The following is a 27,951-nucleotide window of genomic DNA, read 5'->3' as shown; positions in this document are numbered from 1 at the left end:
GAGAACAAAATAAATATGTATAGTTTAGCAGCAAAATCAGACACACGAATCCGAATGCAGTTTATTGACAAAACAGACATCAAAAACATCATTTATGTGGAGGGAGGGAATGTAAACAAGTCCAAAATTTCCCACGCCGCACAGCGGCCCTGCAGGGACGTCCTCACTAGAGATGGTTTATCAAGGGCACCCCGTGAGAGGGCAGCTCCTGATGCAGCTGCCGGAAGAGCATCGCACATCGGTTCCTCTCCTGGGTCTTCCCCAGGCCGTGGTAGAGTCTGGCCTGGAAGTACACAACGTCTCTGATTCGCTCTTTGCAGTCGACCTTTGCGAAATAGTTCTTGGCTTCACTGAGGTTCTCAATGGCGGCCTCCAGAGCTGGTGGGAAGGGGGAAGAGCACACGTGTTTCACTCAGAACTTCACCCTCCGTTTCCAACACTTAGTATCTACTTCTGCGGATTTAACAGGTACCAATTTCTTAGAGCTTTAACTTAAATTTTGTTTTTATTAGCTCTTGAACAGATTTTAAAACTTATTTTATAATCTCTCAACTAGAATCTACTTTCAGTGCTACTTTGTACTGGTTCCAGGCGTACAGCACAGCGGTCAGGCAGCCACGCCTTTACAGAGTGGCCCGCGACCCCTTCGGCCCCACCTGGCACCGCGCACGGTTACCGCAATACTATTGACCGAATTCCCTGTGCTGCCTGGCACTTTCATACCCAACTCTTTCAGGAGGAAAAAACCCACCAGAGGAAGATAAAAGGTCTTCAGTGTTCGCTTCTGGCCTGGTGCCCGATTCTACAGGGTAAATAAACATTCACTTGCCTTCAACTTTCACGACAAACATGCGCAGGACAGCACTGTAAGTGCTGCATGTAACTTCAACATAAAACTGTGAACGTTCAGCACTTAAATACTATCCCAAATTTTTCTTCTTCTGGGTCCTACATTTTAGAAGTTTTCTGAAATAGTATTGCCTAACAATCTTTCTATGGTTTCCTACCTTCAGTCTTCTTTGGTGGATCATAGGAAGCTGCCGAAGCCACCTGGCACTTGGCCACCAAGAACATGGCCCGGCCTTTGTCCAGGACAGCTCCGTCAGCCAAGATGGGCTCAATGGCCATGTGGAGAAGACTTAAGGCCTGTTCCGGGACTCCAAGGATGAGCTGGAAAAGAAACGCCGTGGGCCTATGCGCAGCCCGCACACTGCCCGCACATGGAGGGCGCCATTCCGGGTTCTCCTCTCCGGAAGGGCCCTGTCTGGCTTATCTTCTCCCCGACGGACACCACATTTAATGTGCACTATACTTTTAGAAAATATAATGTGTGAGAATCTGATTTCAGACAATAGATACAGGAGGGAGTAGTTGCTCACACCGTGATAGGTTTTCATCTTTGCGAAAAGATTCAGCACCAAAATCCTTTAGACTGCCGATTCCATAGGGCTGCATCACCTGTCTAAGAATCACTGGAGGCGGAGGAGCCACTAAGAAAGTATCTCGGGAGGATACAGTAAAGGAAACAACGGGGAATTAAAATGGTACGCTAGAAAGCATCTACTTAACACAAAAGAAAGTAGTAATGGCAGAACTGAGGAACAAAAAAGATGTAAGACATAGAAAAAAATAGCAAAATAGAATAAGTCCCTTCTTACCCCCAATTATATTAAATGTAAATAAATTAAACTTTTCAATTAAAAGACAGAGATTGTCAGAGCAGATTAAAAAGAATGATCCAACTATATGCTATCTACAAGAGACTCACTTTACACTGAAAGACATAAGTAGGCTGAAAGTGAAGGATAGAAAAAGATATTCCTTTCAAACAGAACCAAAACAGAGCTGGAGTGTCTATACTAATATCAGACAAAAATAGACATTAAGTCAAAAACTATTACAATAGACAAAGAAGGACATAATATACTGATAAAAGGGTCAATGCATCAAGAAGATACAATTATAATAACACCATACACACCAAACAGAACCGCGAAATATATGAAGCAAACACTGACAGAACTGAATGGAGAAATAAGAGAGCTCAACAATTGCAGTTTGAGAGTTCAATATTCTATTATCAATAATGGATAGACTAACTAGACTGAAAGTCAGCATGGAAATAAAAGACTGAACAACACTATAAACCAACTTGTCGTAATGGTCATCTACAGAGCAACCCACCCAACAACAATGCAATACACGATCTTCTCAAGTGCACACAGGATATCTTCCAGGGTAGAACATGTGTTTAGGCCACAAAATAATAATACATTTAAAAAGATTGATATCTCAAAGTATCTTCTCTGACCACATGGAATGAAATTAGAAATCAGTAACAGAAGGGAATCCAAAAAATTCACAAATATTTGCAAATTAAACAACATACCCTTAGATAACCAATGGGCCAAAGAAATCAAAAAAGATAAATTAGAAAATACTTTGAGATGAACACACATACAACATACCAAGACCTATGGGATGCAGTGAAGGAATTTAGAGATGTAAAGGCATACTATAAAAAAGAAATTAAAAAAGAAAGATGACCTCAAATCAATAAGCTAAACTTCTACCTTAAGAAACTTGAAAAAAGTCCTGGTGTGGCTCAGTGGATTGAGTGTTGGCCTGCGAACCAAAGGGTCTCCAGTTGAGTCCCAGTCAGGGCAAGTGCCTGGGTTGTGGGCCAGGTTCCCAGCAGGGGGCGCATGAGAGGCAACCACACACTGATGTATCTCTCCCTCTCTCCCTCCCTTCCCTTCTATCTAAAAATAAATAAAATCTTAAAAAAAAAAGAGAGAGAGAAACTAGAAAAAGGACTATGGCTGCTGAACACACAAGACAATATACAGCCCTGGCCAGTGTGGCTCAGTGGGTTGGACACTGTCCCACAAAGCGAAAGGCTGCTGGTTTGATTCCGATTAGGGCACAGACCTGGGCTGCGGGCATCCTCTGTGTATTGTCTTTTTAAAATATTTATTTATTTGTTTGTTTATTTATTTTTAAAGAGAAGGTAAGGGAGAGAGAAACAGAGGCAGAGATACGTTGATGTGTGAGAGAAATATCAATCAGTTGCCTCTCTCATGCACCCCTCCAAACGGGCCCAAACCCACAACCTAGGCACGTGCCCTGACCAGGAATTGAACCTGTGACCTTTCAGTTTATGGGAGGACACTCAACTAACTGAGCCACACCAGCCAGGGCTCCACTAAACATTTAAAAATGAGCACCAATCCTTCTCAAACTTTTTCAAAAAATAGAAGAGGCCAGTATTTGTGAGGTCATTATTACCCTAATACCAAAGCAAAACAAAGCTATAACAAGAAAAGAAAACCACTATTCCTTGTGATTATAAGAGAAAAAATCCTCAACAAATATTAGCAGACCAAATCCAGCAGCATGTAACTGTACATCAAGACCAACTGGGATTTATCGCAGGAATGCAACAGTAGTTCAATATAAAAAAAAAAAATCAAGTTAAACTGAATTATCACGTTAGCAATTCTACTCTTACGTATACCCAAGAGAAATGAAAACAGATATCCACACGAAAACTTGTACATGAATGTTAAGAACAGCTATTCATAATAGCCAAAAGGTGAAAACAACCCAATTGCCCATCAGCTGATGAACAGATGAGACACGTATACACTCTAGGGAATATGATCCAGCTGTTAAAAGCCATGTAGTATATGCCACAACATGAACAGACCCTGAAAACATGACTCCAGATGAAGAAGCCAGACATGAAAGGCCAGATACTGCACGATGCCACTGTATGAAACATGGAGAACAGGCAAATCCTTAGAGACAAGAAGTAAACGAATAGTTGCCAGGGGCTGCTAGGGAGGGGAGGGAAGTGACTATTTAATGGGAATGGGGTTTCTTTTTGGTGCAATGAAAATATTCTGGACTTAGATGGGGCAATTGTTGCAAAGCACTGTACATATTCTAAAATATTCTGTATATAGATATTAGTACACATCTATATCTATATTTATAATATAGATAGTCTAAAATCCACTTATTTGTATACTTTAAAATGGTTAAAATGGTACATTTCATCTTAATTAAGTAAAAGAAAAATCATTGGGAAGCCCCTGAGGAAAGCAGACCCCCCCAGGCCCTGCCCCTAGATCCCTGACTCAGCAGGTGCCAGGCAAGGCCAGGTTTGTAAATATTTTTTAAATTTCTCCAATATTTCTGATGCACGGTTAGTGTGGGGAACCTCGGCTTTAGTCAGCAAATTCCTCCAGTGAGTTCAAAATTACTCATTCAATAAATATTAAAAGCCTTCTGCATGGAGGTCCTGCCAGCTAGGGCGGGACGCAGGAGAAGAGAGTCCCTTCTCACAGAGCCTCTCTACTCTACAAAGGGAGGTAGGAAACAAACATGAAAAGATTTTCGTCTCCAAAACCTTTCAATGAGCAGATGACTTGCTCATTTCGTTATTCTTTGCATCCCCTAGTTCAATCAAGCACAGCCGGGGCGAGCTAATCATCAATACGGTTCCAGTGTCCTCACTGAGGAGGCGAGTCCTCCGGACTAAGCCCGCGAGGCCCGCGCGCTGGGAGGTGTCGGCCAGTCGGCAAGTTCACCGGCCGCCTTCGGGGAGGGCTCCCCCTGGGGGCCACGCGCCCAGACTTCAACAGGAAGAACGGAAAGCTCAGTGTTACCCTTTTCAAAACCAAAAAGGAGTAACAGGCTTGCCAGCTCTTGAGTACAAATACGTGCTTAAACCCCCCCACAGAAACCCAGAGATGGGCTTACCTGGGCGAAGGCCAAGTTGAGCACGGTCTCGGAGGCCAGGTACTGCAGCCGGTACTCCTTGGACAGCGCCAGCGCCTGCAGCAGCACGGGCAGCGCGGCGGCCGGCGAGGACGAGCGCCAGTACAGCTCCGCCACGCACAGCAGGACGCTGCCCGCGAGGGAGACCGGGTGAGCGCCGCGCCCGCGCCCGCGCCGCCCGGGAGCCCACGGAGGCCGCGCTCACCTGATCACCATTTCCGTGTTCCTGCTCTTCTGACAATGAATCAACAACTTCTGCAGAAGCTTGTGTGCCTCTGACATCTGGTTCTGAGCCTGCAGCACAACGGCTTTTCTGACACAAACGAAATAAACGTAAGCGGTTATGTTGGCTTTTTCCAAGGGGTGCAAGTAGAGTCACTTACAGGGTTAGAATCCCTACTTACGCAAATAGACTGGAATTGGACCCCCAAAGGGAAGAACTGTGCCTGAGATAATTTTTTGGTAAAAGAGGAAAACAAGGGTATGTGTGAGCACATTACGTGTACACACGACACAAACAAAATCAGGAACTGTAGCTATCAGAACGTTGGTGATTATCTCTGGGTGGTATTTACTTACTTTCTCCATTTTGCTTATCTGTACTAAATAGGTAATAAATAGAAAAATCTTTTTACCTAAGCGCAAGTTAATACATTAATTCACATGCAAAACACATTAAGAATAAAGGCCTTTGAGAGCAGGTCGCTCTGGGCTTGCGTTTTCCGGCCTCTCACCTGTACACGCCCTCCGTGCTGTGCAGGGCTGCGATTCCTGTGACCAGCGAATCAGCCAGGTGGTATTTGCCGTCGTGCATCGCTCGGTCAAACTGTATTTTCTGATCACACAGCATCCATAGCTAATGAGAAGAAAAGTACGATTGGGGCAAAGTGGCAAGTGTTAATCTCATTATTCAACTGAGATATAAAAGCATTTTGGCTTACCTAGCAAATATCCTTACAACTCACGCACATTCTTTTTTTTTTTTTTTTTTTGCTGTTTAAAAAATATTTTAAAATATTTCAAGCATGTGAAGAAGCATTAACAAAATCGCCAACACATGTGTGCCAATCATCAACTTTGTGAAATCACAACATTTTGCTTTATTTGCTTCAGATATTATTACAGACAACTGAAGTGCTTTACAAATTCCATTCCCCTCTCTCTTTTTCCAGAGAAGCACTTGATCTGGTATTTATCAGTCCCATTCATGTTCTTATACAACATACATACTTACCCTTAAACAGTATATTGTAGACCTTGCACATTTTTTGGCCTTGTAGATTTTTAAACTTTGTGTAAATAAATAGTATCATACTATATTGCATCCTTTGACAACTTGCTTTTAAGCTCAACATTATTTTGGGGGGCTTACACATGTTAATACAAGAAATTCTAGTTGATTCCTTTTCACTGATAAACAGTTTTCTATTATATGAATACGTGACAGCCTATCTATTGTCGTGTTGAAGGGTTTTTAGGTGGCATCGACTTTTCAGTTCCCTGAGCATTAATCAGGTTGAGCATCTTGTTCTCTGCCATGTGTTTTTTTCTGTAAACTACAAAGTAAATTGTATCATTTATTTTTTTTCTGCACACCTTCTTGGTTACAGGTGGAACTATGACGGAAACCATTCCACTGCACTAGTACCACCGCCTATCCACGCTTCATCCTCGGGGCTACCTTCTGTCCTGTTTGCTTCCGCCTTTCCCTCTGGGTGCTCCGAATGCAGAGCAACACCGCGCCTGCGCAGATGGGTGCCCACACCACATCTGACGACCCACGTGAATGGCCACCCTGGGGAACACCGGTGGGAGGGTCCCAGGCCTCAGTCTCGCAGGATTTCAAATTCCCTAACCCACTGAAGACTCGACTTGGTGAGAGAGGGAAGAGAAAGAGGCCCTTTGTAATAGTGTTTTCAGCCCCTTCAGAGATAAAAATCAGTGCAGTAGGAAACAGAGGGCCTGGGACCGCACTATATAAACTTCATTCCCCCAGGGTACAACTTCCCAGAAGGTTATTCACCTCTGGAAGGAAAAGATTACAGTTGCCAAGTAAGACACAAAATAACAAAACTGAGACCTACTTCTTGACCTACTGAAGGACACTGATGATTTCTTTTCTTATTCCCAGTTAGGGAAATAAGGAATACTGATTTAAAACCATGAAGGCAGGAAGAACAAAGTACCCAGCTTTAAATCTCTTCTCAGAGTTTATTTCTCAGCCTCCTTGCAGAGAGCGCAGAGTCCCCAAAGAACCTGGAGTGACCGCAGTGCATGGATGTCACAGGAAGGAACCGCGATGTGAGGGACCGTGGGGACACTCGAAAATATCCCACTTTGACAACAGTACAGCACAAACGGTCTTAGAAATAAATCCGATCGCACAGGAAGGGCAGGTTACCTGGGCATGCTGACTGGTAGGTGGGAATCTTTCCTTCAGGTGCTTTAACACTTCGGATGCTGCAGCGAAACAGCCCTAAACGAAAAGACACAATGTGAGGAGCTCACCTGAACTCAAGCCGCACCTGCCGCCCCGCACACAGGATGCGGACCTGCTTCGCCTTTCCTGGCGCAGTGACTGGGAAGACGCGAGGCAGGGGCTGCCAGGTATCCAAGGGCCTTTTTTGTTTTTTTAGGTTCTAATATATTTTATGTGTTAAGTTACACATTTAATACATGTTCACTATAGAAAAAAACTTACAAAATATAAAAGACACATTACTTTTCATCCCATCAAGGAAATCACAGTTCATGTTTTGCCACATATCTTTCTAGACTTCTTTTCTGAACATAGAAATATTCCAAAAATAGGTATACACAGTATTTTTGTAAATTGTTCATGGTAGGCACTCTATAAATATATTTTCAATGAATGACTTTTTCCAGTGTCAATAAATATAAATCCATATCATCATAATATTTATTAGGTAAATAAATTATAGTATACCAAAATAATCTCTGAGTTTGAGATATTTTGGTTTCCAATTTTTTTCTATTTTAAAGAATGCTACAGTGAGCCCTGGCTGGTATGGCTCAGTGGACTGAGCGCAGGCCTGCACACTGAAAAGTCGCTGGTTCAATTCCCAGTCAGTGCGCACGCCTGGGCTGCAGGCCAGGTCCCCACTTGGGGGCGTGCCAGAGGCAACTGATCTATGTAACTCTCCCATGGCTGTTTCTCTCCCTCTCTGTATCCCTCCCTTCCCCTCTCTCTAAAAATAAATAAATCTTTAACAAATGCTGAACTACACTATAGAGGCCACTGATTATCTTCTTGGGCCATGAAAAGTGTTCATAACCCTTCCCAGCCATTGGAACCAGGCAATGATGGGACAGCAGGCTTTCCATGTACGCCCGGAGATAAAAGTGGAATCAGACAGAAATATTAATATAGATTCAAAGAGCAAGGTTACTTTTCAAGGTCTAACCACCAGGAAAAATCACAGAACTCCAACAGGCCTTAGAGAAAGTTTCAAAGCTAAAGAATTGAACCAAGACAAGACTTCTGTAGAGTAGTTTTCATTCCAGTAGAAAAAAAATTTATTTCTACCCTACATAACTCAAAGAGAACTGAAGAGCAGTTATTCCACTGTTTAAGGTTGGGGTGGGGGTAGGAAATTCAACTTCAAAAAGTCCCAGGAGAACCCCTCAAATGGGTGAATTGTATGCCATGTGAATTATAATCTCAGTTAAGTTGCTGGGGGTGGGGAGGTCACACGAGGCTTACAACAAACACCTAGCTGAAGGTCCACTGAGTTTGCTGTTAGCAAACACCCCGCTTAACCCTGGCACCAAAAGAAGAAAAAGATGGGAAAGAGGCTCCAGCCTAAAAACAAAACAAAACAAAACAAGGAAGTGATGAACAGGCGCCATTCCCGAAGGAAAGCACAGCACGCCCCGCTGGCTGCTGCTTCTGCTGCTGCAAAAGCCGGGGTGCACTTCCCAGGCGGGAGGAAAGCGTCCAGGGAGGGGGCGGGGCCCTGCAGCCAGAGCCTGTCCACCTGTGCACAAAGCTCCGTAAAGGACCTCAAAATGCTAAAAGATAGGGAGGACTTCCGAAAGGGCTGGGAACCACCCAAAGCTCTCCAGGCTGCAGGCGGGGGAACAGAGTGTTCAGACGCAGCCTAACGATAACGGATACCACAAAGACCGAGAGAAACTGCGATGAAGGAAACGTCCTCGCGGCAAGGCTGAGTTTAGGGAGCTAGAGGGCGAGGTAAGAGGTGTCCTTGACCTCTTTCCTGTGAAAGTGGGGAGAGCACCTAGAGCAGCACGAGAGACCCTTCAACCCATCCCCGATAAAGAGAAGCACATTAAATGACTTGGGCTGTGAGTCAACATGAGGTCTAATTCCCTGTCCTTCTTGGAGGCGATCAGACTTGGGCTGGAGACCTGACTGACATGTCCTGCTTGTGGCTGTAGGACTTAGCTCCCTGGATCTCAGTTTCTTATGCTGTGAAATGGGGATGATAACAAAGTGACCTCACGAGGCTGTGGCTAGGATTCAGTAAGAAAATACACGTGAAAAACGGAGCGCAGGGCGTGGCACAGAACACGCCTACAACGAACACTGTGATAACCATTTTAGCAAGCCCTTTATTTCGCTCCCTCTCCTACAGACACGTGCAGTGCCACTACCTGAAATTTCAAAGACTCCTTTTTATTTCGTTTTTCACATGGAAACAGCCGACCTCTTACTCCCTTCGCTAACGCCAAAGGGAATCCCAAGTTCAACAAACCCCGCGGACGCCACACCCACCCATTTCCACGGCAGGGATCGCACCCTTTCCGTCCCCTGCGCCAACCAGACCTGCCCCCGACTGCCCGCCGCCCTTCCCAAGCACTGGGGGAAAGAAATGGCGGAGCCCCCCTTGCTCGGGAAGCCCACGGCCGGCGGTCGCCTACCTGCTCCGCGTGCAGCTCTGCCAGGTGGCAGAGCGCGACGGCAAACGACTCCGTGTTGTTCTGCTGCACGCCCGCGTTCACCGACTCCAGGCTGTTCATGCTCAGCAACATCTGGGCCTGCTGCAGTGCCATGGTGCTGGGTGAGGGGACGAACGGGGACTCCGTCAGCCAAGGGGCCCAGGCCGCCCCCCGCCACAGCCCGCACTGATCGGGAGTGCAGGCGGAAGGAAAGCTGGGCCCCGCTGCCGGCGGCGGCTGCGCGGGAGCGGCTGCCTCCCAGGGCCAGCTGTCCGCCCTCAGGGGCAGGAATGCGGGAGGGCCCCGGGTGTGCAGCCCCGGGGAACATGGAGTGGCTGCGGCCCAGCGCGGGGCTCCAAGCTCCAGACCCCCGCCGTCTCTAGTTCTCCCCGAGGCCACGGTGTATTCATTCACTGTCACAGGTAAATTCCGACTGGATGCCATCCCGGCACCAGCTGCTCTGGCAGTATATGCAGTGGCCAGCGTCCGCGGCCGTCTCAGACCCCATCGTGCCAAAAACTCATCTCAAGTACAAAAACGACACTGGCCCAGGAGGCACTTGCTTTCACTGCTGAACCCCTGGGAAGAGCAGACTGTCCAGCTGCGGGGTGGGGTGGTGACAGAGCTCTAGGACCACAGAGCTGGTCCAGAAGTTTACTCCCCAGCTACAGTCTAGATGGAATGAAACACAAGGCTGGGGATACTGCAGAGAACACACATGGTTAGCAGGGAAGCACCTTTCTTTACATTGCAACTTGGAGGTCCGGGGCACACTCAACGTGAACGACCACGGCCCCTGCTTCCTGCGAACAGGAGGAGGTGCTGCCTGTCTCAGGGCGCAAGGGCACCGTGCATGGAGTCGGAGGACCTGGGATGAGTCCCGGCTCTGCCACGTACTAACTACACGTGTGGTCCTGGGCAGACCAGACAGGCGTGTGAACGCGGTGTATGCGTCCTGGAACGGAGATCGCCCACTGCACGGCCGGGAGGAGTAAATAGGGACGACCACGGGAAAGACTTTGCGAAGTCTGTGCAGGGTACAGAATGTTTTGAAACTATAAAGGACGGTCTGTAAGTCCCTAAATGGACCACTTCCATCAAAAGAGGAACGACTTGTCTGTTTCCTCTCTCATGGAATCAGTCCGCTAGCCTCTGCTCGTCTCTTAACAGGATCCACGCCCCACAACCTTGACCACCTGCCAGAAGACGCACCTGCGGCCGTAGAGCCTCCAGATGGCCGTTTTTTGTGCGATGCTGATGTCGATGAGCTCGGACAGGCTGTGTTTCCAGTGCAGGAGGTCGGAGTCCTTCAGGGCGTCCATCAGCTTGTGTGCTGTCTTCCCAGCAAAAGCCCGCTGCTGGACTAGGGACTGTATTCCCAGGGAGGCAAGGTACTAAGGGGACAGAAATACCCGCAACCCAGACAGAGATTACATGACTGTGTCTGTTTTGCTCTTCAGAAATCCGGCATATTTCACATTTCAGCACATGCACAGCAACAGCCTGCCCCTGCCCGCTCTGAGATATGCTCCTGAAAAACCGGGGCTGGAGGAGAGGCTGGCGGCACACTGAGAAGAGCAGGGCTTGGACGTTAAGTGGGCCTGTGCTTTACACCACCCCTGGCACTTACTATGTGTCCTGGGGCCAGTCACTTAGCTTCTTAGCCAAGCCTCAGCTTCCCTGTCTGTAAAATGGGCCTAAACCCTATCATAAAGTGTCGCTGTGAGGATTAAAGTGAGATGTTTGTCAGAGAGTGCCAGGCATGTTATGCAGTAGGGCTTTAAGAAGAATGCCTATTATGAGCATAATTTATTTTCAATAACTTCCAGTGTAACTTTCAAGGGTGAAATCTCAACTAAAAAAACAGCTTAAACCTGTAACAAAAATTGTATTTAAGAAGTCTAGCATTTGTCTTAAGGAGACACGTACTTTCATCATTATAATCAATTGTGTACATGTAACTTTCCCAGAAATCAGTCAAATGGACAATGTAGAGATTTGAAAGGCTCATACTTTAAGTTATTACACATGATTACTTCCAAGTCTCCTGGAATTTGTTACAAACTTCGAGACAGAGGCTTGAGCAGTCGCCCTGCCTGTGGTCCGGTTTTTAGCAGACAGCATTTGGGACGAATGAGGCCCTCTGTGCATCAGCGCTCCAGACCCCAGCAGCCCTCACTCACTACTTCGTGTGTGGGGGCAATGCCCTTGGAATGTCCCTCAAGACTTGTCACTGTGGACCATAATTCAGGTCCTTCCCTGTCACTCGAAACGAGAAAGGCCAAACTACTCTACTGTTAAGACAAGGATCGGCGAACTTGTTCTGCAAAGGGCCAGCCAGTAAATAATTTAGGTTTTGCAGACCACACGTGCTGCCTTCTTCTTTGTTGCCTTCCCCCGCCCCCCGCGCCGACCATTTAAAAACATAGAGCCCACGCTCAGCCTGAGAGCCACACCATACCTAAGGGGGACCGAGGGCTGTATCGTTCAGCAATCCCTGGTTTAAAGATAAGACTTCTTGAAATTTTTCTAAGTAAATACAGGGACGTTAATGTGATCAATAAACTAAAAACAATCTCATCGAATTGATAAATGGAACTTTCCCAGATGTTGTGAGGATAAAGGAGAAGGGAGAAACCTATCAAACAGTTTAATTAGTAAGTAAGGTCGTATGAAACTACCAAGAATAAAACCATACCATCTATTTAAACACTCACAGAAAAATGAGCCTTACCGGTAACCCAAAATGCACTGCTTTCTTCACAGAATGCTCTAGCAGAACGTAGCTATCGGATCTCTTCTGCCCCAGCACATAAAGCCAGCTCTGGTAAGAGAAATTGTCAAAATACAATATATTCTAACAATTACAATGGTTAATGTTCTATTGAAATATCACCATGATTGTAAGGAAGGATTAACAAGGGACAAAATAAATCCTCTAACAGGCCCTGGTCGGTCAGTTCAGTTGGTTAGAGCATCATCCCAATACATCAAGGTTGAGAGTTTGATCCCCGGTCAGAGCACATGGAAAAATCAACCAATGAATGCATAAATAAGTGGGACAACAAATCAATGTTTCTCTCTCTCTCTCTCCCCCTCTCCCCACTTCCTTGCTCTAAAGTCAATAAATTTAAAAAAATCTTCTAACACACTCTTTCAAGAAGTATGAACCTAAATGAAGCCCATCAAACACATGACAATTGTCAGACAAGCCACTGATCTTCTTCACCTCTGAGAGCAGTGTGTGGCATGTATTCCAGAAAAAAAAAAGCACAAAGTCCCAATATGGCCTTTAATTGAGACAATGAGGATCTCAGAGGATGGTTAAATGAATTCTGTGTTCTGCCTGTGCTTGGTGACTATACTTTTACAGGATAATATCTCATCCAGCTAGAAGGTGCTGCATATACCCTTCAGTTAATGCCAAAGTTTAATGTGGCAGTTTCGCATGGCAAGTTGCACTGAAATTTGTAGAAAAGAAACTGCCAAAGCCAAACTGATGCCACAATTAAGAAATATGAACAAATATGGGCGGCCTTTCCTGAATGACCACAACTACCTAAGTAGGTCCCCGTCACTGCTCAGGAACTTTGCTCTGACTGCGAAACAACCTGGTTCAAATGGGGCCTCCCAGAGGCCACCCCCAACCCCACCCACAGGGAACTCCCACGGCCAGAGGGCGCCTTACCAGGCAGTGCTGCAGACACACGTGGTCGTTGGACTCCTGGGCGATCCTGATCGCCTCCTGCAGGGCGAGCTCTGCCTGCTGGCTAATGACAGACCGAGCGTTAGCACCTCACCAACCGCCACACACGTGTACACGCAACAGGAGCCGGAACTCCCCCGAGCGGCAGTCCCCCGGAGCAGGCCTCCGGGCTGGCGGCTCTGACTGGCGGCCTATGCCCGCATAAGAAGCGTTATAGTGGGGACCAGGGCCTGCCCCTCTCAAAGGGGCATCAGGGACTAGCTTTTGCTCATCTCAGCTCCTAAGAGTTTTACTTTAGCTGTCTATGGCTGAGGAAAGAGGCACAGAGAGGTAACGATATTTTACTTTTTATTGCATCCCCTTCTGCATTATTTAATTTTTTTTTTGTTACTATGGCATCTGATACTTTTATGGGTACACTTTTTTCAAAATTAGTTTTAAAAAGTATTTGGAGGGTTATCCACTCCAGAGACTTCTTTCCCTGTCCGCGGTTCCCCTCCAGCTCTGATGTTTCCCCCAACTTCCCAACTTCTGTGGAAATTCAGTCAAATATTTTTGGCCCCACGGATCCACGCACTTGTGAAAATTCTCACAGAAATGCCATCTGTACCCCTCACCTTGCAGTGCTTAGTTAATGCTATTGTGTATCACCATCTGTGTTAATTTTTTTCCAACTAGTTTATGAACTACAGAGGGCATAAGTGACGTCCTAAACTTTGGGTTTCCCAGTGGCAAGTCACAAAACAGAAATCTTATTAATGCTGGGTCACTGAGTATCTCAAAATAAATTTTATAGGTATCGCTTATTTAGGGAAAAGTTTACAAAAGGAATTTTCTTTTTTCTTTTTTAAGATTTTATTTATTTTTCTTCATAGAGAGGAAGAGAGAGAGAAAGAGAGGGAGAGAAACATCAATGTGTGGTTGCCTCTCACACACCCCCGACTGGGGACCGGGCTGCAATCCAGGCCTGTGCCCGGACTGGGAATCGAACCAGTGACCCTTTGATTCAAAGGTTGACCTCAACCACTGAGCCACACCAGCCAGGGCACAAAAGGAATTTTCTTTCAACACAAGCGCAATACTCTCATACAATTAATTTTAATAGGGGATAGCCAAATTTGTTGCTCAATAATTACTGTTTGAATAAAAAGACCAGACAGTAATACGTTTTCACCTAGCTTACATTTCTTTTCCATCCCTTTGGTAATGAGATGCAACAGAACGTAAGCTGTTTGAGAGCAGGAAGAATGTCTTCACACATTGGCCCTCAATAAGTATCAGTTGATTTAACTTTATTGAAGATGTGATGGTCAAACAAGTAATTTATGTCTAGAGAAAAGGCTTTTGGGAGAACTGTATGCTAAAACAGAACTAAAGAGAGACTATTTTTCCCAGGTAAAAAGAAAAGGAAGATTACTAACACAGAAACTTAGAGTCAGGCAAAATCCTCAAAGGACCTTACAGTTTTCCATTGTTGCGATGCAGAAAAACCTATGATAAAAATTTTCAGTAACAGAGCAGGAGGCAAAACAGTTTTAAATCTGAAAGGCACTGGCTCTCTACTGCTTTCGAAACGCCAGAGCAGGAAGGTCTGCCACCTGTCAGCAAGGGCTTCCTATGTCATTCAGAGTAAAAGCCCAAGTCCTGCCTGGGGCCTCCAGGACGCTAAGGGCACGACTCCTGCCGCTGCTCGCCCTCCTGCTCCTCGATCCGCGCCCCGCCCCCCCGGCCCCCCGCACTCTAACCACACACTGCGCGCCTCCTCAGACGCACCAAGCAAACTGCTGCCTCGGGACCTTTGCACTTGATCTTGTAGCTGATCGATTACTCATTCCCTGAGTAATTCCTTCAAATCTCAGTTCAAATAAAATATTCAGGCAGCCGAGGACAGGAAGGGCTTACTATTTAAATGGTTTATGAATTGAGGGAGTGAGAGAACTGTGCATACACCTAGAGGAAGAGTGTTCCTTGTGGAAACAACAGTCCCCCCATCATCACCCTCGAACCCCTTGTCCTGATCGACCACAGCCTGATATAGGTCTAGCGTTATTCACTGTCTCTCTCCCACTGATAGCTCCATGAAAACAGCAGCCTTTTTTTCTTTTTCACTGCTCTATCTCCAGCATCTAGAGCAGTGCCTAGTACACAGCAGATGCTCAATAAACAACTATAAAGATTTTTCAAGAAATCTCTACAATGCTATTAGCTAAGTGACAAAGATTTACACACGCCCATAGTTCCAGGACTAAAAACAAAGAAGATTGAACCAAGGTAAACCAGGTATCAATTAGCCATTAAATTTCATTCAATTAGCTGCCTATCCATGGATGATATTATAAATACAAAGAAATTCTGTATGTCAACAGATTATTTGTATCTAGAAGGCTGTATACAAATTCCTAAACCCTAGGGGAAGCTGATTTGAACACAGCAATAGGTTCCTGGCAAATATTATAAATGGCGTTGCTATTTATCATGATACATAAAAAGGGGAAGGCCTTGATCAAGAAATTAAGGCTGGGCAGACAAAAAGAAATTGATGATTAAAAGACAATAGTAATATCAAACCTCACAAACTCATGGAGTCTGGAGTAGCCTTAAACACTCTGGGGCACAGCTATGGATCTGAAGCTTGAATAGCCTGCATGAAACCTGATCTAGGTTGGAGAACTCCACCGAGGCGCTTCTCAGAGGACTCTCCTTGGAGGAACTTCGCCCTTTTCATGAGTAAGAATGTTTAGCCCTTGAACTTGCACTCGCCAGCTCTCACCTCTAGCGTCCACCCCTCAGTCGATCTAAGCCCTTCCCACCGGGCCTTTGATTACATTCAGGTGGCAAACACACACTTGGCTAAATCATTTTTCTTTAGGCTGAGCATTCTCACCATCTTCTTACATCATTTATGTGACATGGCTTGTGTCCCACACACAAACTCGTCTCTGAACCTTTTAAAATGCGACAACCAGAAGTTAACAGTTTCTTGGGGGTTGCTTGGCCCGTACAGCATGGGGTAGGGCTCTCAACTCTTGCTGGACAGTGTTTCCATGAACACATTCTAGAGTCCCTATTCAAAGATGCCTGTAGCAGAAACCACATTTCTTTCAAATGAGAAAAGGCCACAGGGTGTGGGGAGACTCTTTCAATTAGTAAATCCCGTACATTTTCACCATTGTCACATTATTTCATTGTTTTCCAAATAGCCTCCATGTTTTGAAAGATTTTATCCATTTAACTCTATTTACTAAATAATTGACAATTCTCCTGTTTTTATTCATCAAAATCATAGGCATATCTTAGCAATGGCATAAGCCGGGGGCCACCTCATGGAGCTGCCCGAATCCCATCCGAAAGCACTAACATGTGACCTTTAATAAGCCAGAGCAGCCTTTTATCCTGGAAAGGCACAACTTCCTTTTGGCTTTTTGAAATACTGAAAATAGCTTTTGTATCCCCATTATTACCTCTGAAAAATCCTTTTGGGACTCTCTGGCCTATTGACCTAATTTTCTTTTAATTCAATGGCTGTTCTTAGAAGTAAAAAAAGGGGCCAGGTACTGAAACAGTAATGCCACACAGTCACACCAGGGGGCAGGCTGCCGAAGTAGAAGGTTTTCACCAGCTTCTCTAAGCAGTGACAAAGCATCGCTTTTGGAAGTTACTGACAAGCCTAGGTCAGAGTCAGCTTCCTTTCCTTCTCTTTCTTTTTAATACAGCATTTTGAAAAATCATCTTAGTTAACATGTGAGAGCTAATGCCTTCCATTTCTGCATGGATAAAAAACCTAGACTTACTAGTGTCCGAAGCGGCAGTGCAGGGCGGCCAGGTTCAGGGCGGCGTACCGCAGGCTCCGGCCGTAGCCCTCTTCCCCGTTGCTTTTGCTTTCGGCTCCAGTAAGAATCAGGCGGTCAAAATAATGCAGGAGGCTGTGTGTAGAACTGAAAACATCTTGGACCCGGAGGTTGTTCAAGTAGCTGAGATAATGCTAAAACAAGAAGCAACCCACATATTGTAAATGTTCTGCTTCCTCTTACGTAAAATGTTTTTCGTTTACGTAAAATGAATTCGGAGTTCCACTGGCCGCAAACACCCCTGTATCGCCTAGCCTTCTAACAAGATGGTCATAGTCTAGGTTCATTTTTCCCCACAGGCAGAACAAGGCAGGTTCGAGCCACAGGGACAGTCCCTAAATGAAAAACGGGGGTTCCACTAGCACTTGCATCAGCGTTTTATCCTGAATATACATCCACTGTGTCACTGGGCATAGTGGGACCCATGTGAGGGGGGAGCAGGGAACTGACCTGGCTCAGGTATTAAAGAAATTTACTGAGTTAATTATCTTCTATTTTAAAATTGTTTTCATTTTGTTTGATTCACTGAATTAAACTTCCCTCCAAACAGGGAACAAAACTGCTATCTTTCTTCATGTGGATAAAGTTAGATGTCAAATCCAGGTTTCTGGGTAAAAATTCATTAAGGAGTGTTATGATTTAAATTTTAAAAAAAAAACTGACTAAGGTGGAGAAAGGAACAAATTTTTAGGTCGCAATTCTTTTAAGAAAACTCAAGTCTACTCTATCGTCTGTCCTAATTCACCACATCAGAGAGATGATGAAGGGAAAAGAACATCATTAGACTGAAGAGCTCCCTGCTGGCCCCGGGGCGGGGAGCGGGAGGGGCAGCCTCGCCACTAGGCTGGGTTGTTTCCTTTCCAACAGCATGATGTCTCTCAAGAGCCTGGGCCAACGGGTGGATCCTCATTCTCGTGGCTACTCAGGAGAAGAGCAGCCTTGTCATTTCTTTCCACCTCAGCAACAACTTCTGGAAAAGACTCACCGCTTCAGCAAAATCAGGATTAAATTTCAACAAGTTGTTCAATTCTTTCTGCAAAGCAGCTGGAGTGAGGGCTTTAGTCTCGTCATTCTTTAACAAAGAAGCCTGAGATTGAAACAGGACAGCTCAGTAGGAAGAAATGGCCAAGAACACGTGGAAACGGCACAGTAAATGGCATCGCCTGACTCTTTTCTTTTTCTCAGCTATGCTCCCCTCCAGAGACAGTGCGCCACCCACCCCTACCCCCATCCACGCTCTCCTCCCAGACGGGCGCCTGCTCATCCTTCCTGCTCGGCTGCGGCCAGCCACCTGCTCCTATCGCCTCTAGATTAGGCAAGGTCCTATCAGCTCCCCCCGTACCGACCCTTCCTGTCGTCCTTATCAAGCTATGTTACCAATGCAGTCTGACCTCAGTCCGGACTGGAAGTACCTGCAAGGCAGGCCACGTGTCCCCAGCCCTGCAAAGGGCCTCAGGGCACCAGAGGCCCTACTCCCTGTTCATTGTTTCAGCTGGATGATACCAAGGAATGATTACTTATGTACAAAGCTCGTTCCAAATCGAATACTAGTATTTACAGACACTTCAATTCTACCTACACAAATTTTTGTTTATAAGTAATGATACTTATAATACTTATAATACTTTCTAATTCCATCTGAATTCATTGTATCACTACTGAAGATTCCAAAAATATAGAAAAGCATACAGAATGAAATAAGTCATCTGTAGTCCCTCCACCCAGAAATGACACTATTAATTCTTCAGCGTATCTTACAAGTACTCCAGTGCATCTTTTTTCCTGTGTGTGTATATGTATATATTGTATGTACATATATACATACAATATTTTTAACAAAATTAGAATACAGAGTTTTACTTCTTGCTCTTTTCACTTGATAATGTATTACACACTTACTCATCATCAAATAGTCTTTGAAAATGATTTTTAAAACAAAAATATTAACCCTTTGACTGTCATATTTATTGCTATTACTTTTCCCATTTTGTTGTCTGCCTTTTAATTTTGTTAGAACGTGTTCTGACATGCAGACATTTTAAGTTTTTATGCCGAAAAATCAAATGATCTTCTCCTACACATTTCTTCCACAGCTTTTATGTTTAGAAGGTCTTTCCCCACCCAGAGTTCAGTTAAAAGTTAATATGTAGTTCCCTCTAGTTTAATTATAGCTTTAAATATTTACATTTGCCCCTTTAATCCACCTGTAATGTACTGAGGTATGAGGATCCAGCTATATTTTTTCTCCTCGATAGTTAACCAATTGTCTAGACGGGTTTTTCTAATGTTTGAAACTCATCTGCAGGGGTGATCCTATCGCTGTTATCTAGGTCATTACCTCTTTCTGCAGAAAGAAAATGATGAAAAAAATTAGGGAAAACTAGAAAAGTCTAGCAAAAAATCAGAAGTCTATGCTTGAAAATAACATGCAAGAAAAATGTTCAGCTGATGTTACTGAGAAAATGAAAAAAAAAGTCTCAAAAACACCAACAAAATAAAGTTAGCGACGAAGTGCGCTGATACCTGCAACCTGAAGTGCATCAAAAAATAAAATAAAACAAAGTAAAATGAAACAGTGGCGGGATAGAGGAGGGTAAGTACGTGATGAACAGAGCAAAAGACTAAGTGTAGGCTACAGACGATGGGTGTATGGATATTCAATGTAAAATGCTTTTCGACTTTTCTTTCTGTTTGAAAATTTCCAATAAAATGTCGGGGAAAGGGAAGTCAGTCTCCTAAATCACATATTTTGGAGCTGTGTTAGCTGCACACCATTATGAAATGAACCCACATCACAACTTTAATAGAAAAATAAAATCACTCACAAAATAGTAAGCGACACACAACTGCATTTGCACTGTTGGTGAAGAAAAGAGGGCCAAGAGCAAGGGGAACGTGGTCACCAACAACCCTGCTAGCCCAACGAGCATGTGCAGGACAAGTGATGTCACAGGGCATGTTACAAGTCCATGGTAAATTACATAGTTAACGTACCTGCTGAGAAAGAAAAAACTCTGCTTGTTTTTGGGACAGGGGCCCACTGCAAGATACCTCCTCTTCTCTGAAAAACAAAAAAGAAAAATAATATAGAAATACACATAATACACCATAGCAAAAATGGTAACGCTTACAAAGTCGTACAGATTCTTTATCAGAAGGGTTCAAAACATTTACAATTAATTCTCTCCTCTCAGGAATAGAAGACATACTTACAAAGTGATGTTGAATGACCTGACAAAGTTCACACAATACAATTACGCACAAATACAGACCTAAATTTTACACAGCTCTCAGCAGGTCTTTCTAAAATGAAAACTGATCATGCCATCCTGGATGTAAAACCCTCGCGTCGTGCCTCATTGCCTTCCAAAACAAAGTCCCCGCCGCTTAACCCGCAGGTGCAGTGCTTCATGGGCGGTCCTGCCGCCTGCCTCTCTGCTTTGCCTCGTCCTTCTCACCTGCACCCCAGCCCCGATGAATTCCTGACAGGTCTCCTGTCATGACAAGGTGCCCCGCTGCCTCCCCGGCCTGCAGGGCCCATGTGTCCTCCACCCTTAGGCTGTCGTACACCATCCGTCATTTGAGATGACCACCACCGTCATAGCCGCCCAGAACCTCCCCCGACAGCTCTCCTTTGAGCACCCACAACCTCAGGTGCTTATCACAGCACCTGGGCATTGCCGAGCTTGGCTGCTCTCCTCTGCACTTGTATGTGAATACCCAGTGCCCTGCCTAGACGCTCGGGCACCCCGAGTTTGGGGAATGAATGAATGAAGAGTTTCTAACTCTCTGATCAGATACAAGACGGTGCTGTACTCAAGAGCAGGAAACAAGCTTCACCTAAGAAACAACCATTTGTCTGGAAGTTTAGATTACAAAAAACCAGTAAGTGACAAACGTACTAATATAAATCTAGGCTTGACAAATCTATACATGCACAATATAAAACAGTCTAATTTGAGGGCAAAGTATAAATATCACCCTTCTATCGCCAAAGAAGTTGCTTCTCTGTGTCGGATTATAACAAGTATAAAGTCAATGTCCACTCATAAATGATACCTGTCAGCGCCGTCAATGACTGCACTCCTCAAACTGTTTCATGCACACAATATGTAAACGGGTATTCTAAACAATGCTTCTGAGGCTTAAAAATTGGGGGGAAATTGTAAACTCTATCTTGCTTGGAGATTCATGATACACTTTAGAGAAAGGAACTTGATTTACTTTTGTTTAATGTACCATTTGCCAAACTCATCTGCACAAAGAACCCTTTCCTCACATCTCTCCAGAAGCATTAGTGTTCCACAGAAAACACTTCGGGAGGAGCTGCTCTAATATTCTCTTTGTTTTATTTCCAATAAATATTACCTAACAATCCCCAAGGCAGTGCATCAGCTTCTGCAAATACTGAGCTGCCAAGAACCAGCCCTGGCTCAGGCCTAACAAAGATCAGTGACACACAGTGACCTACAGGGAAGCGGAAAAAAATTTCAGTGGAAAAAAATTTCACAGGCCAAGTTTTCAAATGGAAAACAGCTAAGTGTCTTGGCCATTAGAAGCCCTTTTCTCTTAACAGATCCCTTAAACAAAGTAAGCCCAAGGCTTGTAATAAATATGGCTGCACACAAAAGAGACAGATAAGAGACGGAGTGAAACAGGACGCACCACTCCTGGTCCCATCTGCCTCTGAAGTCCACGGCGCTCAGCAGTACCGAAGGCTGCATTCACTCAACCCACTCCCCCAAAAAGATATAGGGCAGCTTATAATAAAGGACGCAGGAGCAATAAGGCTGATAAAATAGAAAGAATCAGAATCACACAAAGGAAAATTGCTACAAATGAGGACAAATAGTACAGTTCTAAATTTATCATTTAATTCCTACGTCAATCCTCTGAGGAGGTGATATTTCCCTCATTTCGCAGGTCAAGAAATTGACGCACAGCCATAGCCACGTGGCTCAGTTGGTTGGAGCATCATCCCGTACACCAGAAGGCTACAGGTTCGATTCCGGGTCAGGCACATGCCTAGGTTACAGGTTCGATCCCCAATTGGGGCATGTATGGAAGGCAACCGATCAACGTTTCTCTTTCATATTGATGTTTCAATCTTTCTTTCTCCCCCTTCCTTTCTCTAAAAATCAACAAAAAAGATATCGTCAGGTGAGGAAGAAAGGAAAGGAAAGGAAGGGAAGGAGGTAGGGAGGAAGGAAGAAACTGAAGCACAGAGCGGTTAAGAACCTGGCTCAAGGTCTCCCAGGGAATGAGAGGAGGAGCCAGAACTCATACCCAGTGATTTGCCTATCGCGTCAGACCCTTAACTCTATGCGATACCACCTTCCCAAGAGATGAGAAGCATGTGCAAGCAACTCTGAGTGAGTCAGTTTTTGGAAGTAGTTCATGGTATCGTAATCTTGCTCCCAGTATGTGCTGAACAAATTCCATACCCAAAGCCCACTCTTAGGAACTGCAGGGGAGCACTCTGTCTACAAGCACACACTCCCCCTCCAAAGGTATGGCCGGTCTGCTTAGGGCAGGCGTGGCTCACTCCTCTCAGAGCCTTGAGCACAGTGGCCTTGAATGATCTGTTTCCCACGTCGGTCTTCCTCAGCACTGTTGGCTCCTTGAGATCAGGGAATATGGAATACACATACACAAACACACAGATATGTTCATTTGTACAAGTAGTTTTTTTTGGAGGTGATCCCAGGTGACAGTTGGAGAGAGAAGTGAGACGGCAGAGGGAAAGAAGTTAATGAAGCTGTGTTATGGGGCCAGTTACCAGTGCAGGCGCTGGATTACACATCTTGATTTTCTGCTTTCATTCACCCACACTTATTTACAGACATATTCTATGAGCTGGACACTGAACGATATGCTGGGGAGAATGCATGAAATGACAGAACAGGGTCTTAGCTCTTAAGGGGTGTGAAGGCAGAGGGAGCAGCTATAAAAACTAAATAAATGTAAAAAGTTACTTAGTGATGAGAGCTAGAGGGAAATAAAGAAGCTGGAAGTATTTGGGTCCCAGCAGGAAACAAATGGCACATTCAAATGGGGTAATTTGAGAAGGGTGTAATAAAGAACTGATGGTAAAAACAGTGGTAAGGAACAGAGAAACCATAACGGACAACACAGTTCCTGGAGCTGGTACCAGGGGGCACCTTACACGCCAGCCTGGGAAATCTTCCCAGTCACCCAGTACAGAGAGGGCCACCTGACAGAAGCCGCGACCTTACAGCCAGCCCACCATGAGCCCAGAGGAAGAGGCCAGTGTACCAACATCCTGACCTCGCCCTCCCTGACCCTCTGGATTTCCCACCAGGGCCTCCCAAGCCGAAGTCAGGGGGCAAGGGGCCCACTGCTGCAGCCCACGCGGGCCAACCTCCTGGATCTGGAGGGGCAAAAGGCGACGGGCAGTGCATGAGCTCTGAATGACTGAGGACTGACGTGCCTCTAACGATGCTATTTCACAAGAAAGGGACCCCTCTCAGAGAAACCCAAGTTACCTTATAGACACATCAAGTTCTTCTTTTTCCATTTTTCTTTCACCCTCTTCTCTGCTGGTCAGTTCCATATCAGCATCCTCCACGGTCTTTTTCTCACCGTTTTGGAAGTACTGTTGAAGGGCAGTGTACAGCTTAAACACTTGACTGAAAGAAAGCTTACTGTAGGCCAAGATCATGTGACGCAGAAATAAGCCTACAAAATAAGACACAGACAAGGTGAAGTCTTTGAATGAAATCAGTATACAGAAATCTGATGCAAACTATTTGTTGCAATTCTTCCTTCAAAAGAATCAAAAAGAGACACTTGAAGCTGCTATTCCCTCTGCCTAGAATGTTCTGCCCCCGCCCTTTACAAATCTAGTTTCTTCTGATTCAGGGCTAAGTTCTCCCAACAACACTCCACCATCTTTATCCACACAATATATTTTTTCATGGTTCTTTTAACTATCCAAAATTATCTTATTTGTTTACTTGTTCCATCTGGCCCCACCCTACCAAAATTTAATCTCCACGAAAAGAAGGTCCACGTCTCTTTTTAAGTCCACATCCTGGCACACAGACGAGATGTACGTTAACAATAACTAACTCATGTTGAATAATAAAAACTACCATGAAAAAAAGCCAGGGGGACGGAACATGGACATAAAGCTAACAGAGAGGCGTCAGGAAATGTCACGGATGCCCTCGCCTTACAAACTGGGTCAGTAATGTATTCTGACTCACTTCTCTTCTTAGAAGTTTAGCTGGTGACCCTGACTTAGAGTTGTGAAACACAGGCAAATGATCCAGAGGACTGGGGAAAAGAGCTGACACCCCCTAGAAGCTACCTGGACCATTACAGACAAAAGATGCTTTCCCATGGGACAATTATTTTAACACAGATCAAAATGGTAAGGCAATAAACACAAACTAAAACATGTACAAACATCCCTACTGTGTTTGCGCAGATATTCCATGCAATTTAGAAACCTGGTCACTTCAATGAACAGATTCACTGCTCTCCTCAGAACAACTTCATACCTACTACACTGGTTTTGTGAACTTCTGGTTCAGTCCCAGAAAAAGAATCTGACAGGTCATCAAAAAATTGTTCCATATCCTTCAATTCGCCTTCAGCCATGAGTTTGATTCTGAATAAGAAAATTGAAATACATATTTTAGGTAGTCCCTTTGAATATCTTCCCACATTTCATATTTATCTAAAATAAATCTATTTCAAAAGCAATTCATCCCTGGCCACTCAGATGGTTGGGCATCATCCCACAAAGCGAAAGCTCTCCAGTTCAATTCCTGGTCAGGGTGTGTGTCTGGATTGTGGGCCAGTCCCAGTTAACACACATGTGAGAGAGAGGTAGCTCTCCCCGTTTTTCTCTCTCCCTTCCCCGCTCCCCGAATATAAATAAATAAATAAATAAATAAATAAAATCTTAAAAAAAAAAACAATTCAGTTTCGTGTGTGTGTGTGTGTGTGTGTGTATGTATGTGTAAATAAAATGGTGCCACATAAAACAAACTTGATAATCCAAAATGTCCCTCCTATATTCTGGAAAGTATCATTGCTGATGTTTTCTTGATCATAAAATTCATCAAAATAACACATCAGCAAATAAAAATGAATTCTCTTCAACAATTAGAAAGAGGTAGATCCATACAGAAAAAATACATTTTAAGCAGTATATTTAATGTTAACCATTTGTCAAAAAAATTTCTTAGGAAAACAACCTAAAATAATATTTTTTAAAAGAATTATTAATACATGCCCTTTTCTATTTTTCATCTACTTTGACATATTTTCATATATATAGAAAAATGAAGTTTACCTGATCTGTACTGAATTTGCCAGCTGCGGACAAGATTCTTCAATTAACTTGTAAAGTCTAGACAGTGTAATATCTGGGCCCTGAGTAAAGGAAGACAGAGAGGTTATGGATAAATTTTAAAGAGCTGGAGAATGAGACACAGCAACGAACATGAATTTACTTATCAATCCCTCTGCTTAACAATTATTTCAAACATGAAATCTCAAATCAAGAAAGGAAAAAACACAACAATTTAAAACCCTAAAGTAATACTTGAAATTTGCACAGCATTCTTGTTTAGTCAGTGGAATGGTATAAAATGGGAAAAAAATAACAGACTCTAGTCCAAGGATGCGTCATCCCTTCCTTCTTGGCTTTGTAATCATGCACAGTTATAGCCTTCTGAGCCCTAGTTTCCTACATCAGTAAAATGGAGATACTAATAACCCTTTTTGTGGGAAACTTGTTTGTGGGAAAGATTAAGTAAGATAATGCAAAGTGCTCTGTGAATTGGAAAACATTATATAAACAAGGGTGCCCTATTTTTCATAAACATAATCTCATGTGACCCTTCTCCAAACCTTGTAAAATAGGTAGATGTACTAGGTGTCCAAGTCCATATAAGGTATCATTAGAGACAGAGAGTATGCAACCTCTGTTATCAAGAAGGCTACAATCTAATTGAGATTTAAAACTAAACACTGAATCTTTTCTGGAAAGTTAGTTGGCAGTATATATGCCAAGTGCAGATGTGGATAACCAGCAATTCCACTTTAAGGGGAGGTATGTGCGACATGAATTGTTTGAAATGAAAGAAAACTGAAAAGAACCTATAAGTCCATCAGTAAAGGATTAATTTATAATTTATAATAAGTAAATTTATTTTAATATTAATTAAATTTTTGAGTTAAATTGTTTTTCTTCTTACTGGGGAATACAATGCAGCCACTTAAAAGAGTGAGATGGATCTATTCGAATGTTCTGACACATAAAGTGCTCCCAGACATGTTCATTGAAAGGAGAGCAAGCTGCAGAATACAAGTAGCAATTGTGGGAAAAAATTAAGCAAAATTAAATTAAAAGGATACACGTATATATACTTACAATTATAGGCACCTGCCTATCTATATGCACATACCTATAGCAAAAGGTCTAAAAAGATTCTTAACTGCTACTCAACAAATAGTTGAATGAATCAACATTAACATAAAAATAGCCAATATTAAGTATTTGCTGGGTGCCACACACTGTGAAGAGCTTCCCGTGGACCTTCTAATTTAATACAGCCGTTCCATGACATATTAGTTTCTATTATTGTTCCCATTTTGCAGACACCAGAGACCCAAAAAAAGGCTGGGAAACTTGCTCGAGTCGCACTACTAGTAAGTGGTGGAGATACAACCTGAATCTACAAAATGAAACAAAATGCTTAGCACACAGTAAGCATTCAATCGATGTTCATTGTAGGTTTTACGTCCTTACTACTTATTAAGGTTCTCTACGATACGGAGCCCATATGATTCATCTGTGTCTCATACACTCACGTCTACGTGTAGCCAGCCCCATTCTAAAGAAGACAGAGGATCTGAAAAAATAACTGTTCCAGTCACTCAGCTAACAAACACTGGAGCTAGACATGAGCCTAGGGGAAAAAAAAAAATGCATGCAAAGAGCCTGGCCCATCGTAAGGACTCATTAAATGTTAGCTGGTGGGTTTTTTGTTTGCTTGTGTTGTGGTCCTGCAGGGCTAAGAGAGTTATCCGACGAACCCTCGTACCCCCAGGCCCGAGTAAGGGTCAGGCACGAAGCAGGAGCTCAGTAAGGGTATGCTGAAAGAGTGGGAGCCGGCGGGGGCCCCTCACCTGCAGTAGTGGCAGGAGCAGCTGGTTGAGCCTCCGCCGCTCCATGAGGCTGACTGCAGCCTCGCCCGTGCGGCCCATTTCGTTCAGAAGCACCAGCACCGCGATCTTATACGGCGTCACCCAGTCCTTGATGCCGAACACGTTGGCATGCACCACCCCATTGGTCATCATGGGATTGAAGTAGAGGCTCTCGTGGACACTGGCCATAGTGCCCGGCGACTAAGTCGCGGACCCGGGACACTACACACGCAACAGTTACCGCTCAGGCACACCGAAACTCGCCCCGTGCCTCCCTCCACCAGCCTGGGCAGTATCCCAGCAAAGACGGTTCTTGGCGCTCGCGGCAGGCCGTCGGCCAATCAGAGCAGCCTAATCAGAGCCACAGTCAATCATAATGTCCCAGAGTGCTGTGGAGGGTGGGGACAAAAGCAGTGCACTTGAAAACTGAGTCCCTACAGAAACACTGGCGGAAGGAGAGCAGGTTCCTGGCGGACTTTAATACCGAGTGAAAGTGAGTCTGTATTT

The 27,951-nt window shown here is 44.4% G+C and overlaps 1 protein-coding gene across 1 annotated transcript; it reads right to left on the bottom strand.

The window, feature by feature from the left end:
• Positions 1-60: 60 nt before the first annotated feature.
• ANAPC5 (anaphase promoting complex subunit 5) lies at positions 61-27,740 on the bottom strand. Its single transcript, XM_054594091.1, has 17 exons — positions 27,427-27,740; positions 25,586-25,665; positions 24,786-24,895; positions 23,766-23,958; positions 20,254-20,320; positions 18,245-18,346; positions 17,203-17,393; positions 13,394-13,475; positions 12,440-12,529; positions 10,918-11,099; positions 9,688-9,823; positions 7,187-7,261; positions 5,520-5,641; positions 4,991-5,098; positions 4,768-4,915; positions 1,008-1,170; positions 61-378 (listed from the first exon to the last, which is right to left on the bottom strand). Exons 1-17 carry the CDS (start codon positions 27,631-27,633, stop codon positions 167-169), a joined length of 2,268 nt encoding a protein of 755 aa, XP_054450066.1. The 5' UTR covers positions 27,634-27,740; the 3' UTR covers positions 61-166.
• Positions 27,741-27,951: the final 211 nt, after the last annotated feature.

Source organism: Pteronotus mesoamericanus, unplaced genomic scaffold, assembly GCF_021234165.1.
Source record: "Pteronotus mesoamericanus isolate MK-2021 breed Mesoamerican mustached bat unplaced genomic scaffold, CSHL_Meso_final scaffold_507, whole genome shotgun sequence".
Taxonomy (NCBI): Eukaryota; Metazoa; Chordata; class Mammalia; order Chiroptera; family Mormoopidae; genus Pteronotus; species Pteronotus mesoamericanus.
Note: the sequence above shows the minus strand (reverse complement) of the source record. Positions and strands in the feature narration are given on the sequence as shown.

Bases quoted from the DNA above. Each gene is read 5' to 3' on its own strand.
- ANAPC5 (XM_054594091.1), bottom strand. From the start codon at position 27,633: ATGGCCAGTGTCCACGAGAGCCTCTACTTCAATCCCATGATGACCAAT. The intron at 20,321-23,765 runs GTAACTTGGGTT...TTTGTTTTTCAG, and splicing joins GAACTTGATGTGTCTATAAG to AGAAGAGGAGGTATCTTGCA. The intron at 17,394-18,244 runs GTGAGTCTTTTC...TTCTTGTTTTAG, and splicing joins ATCCTGATTTTGCTGAAGCG to CATTATCTCAGCTACTTGAA.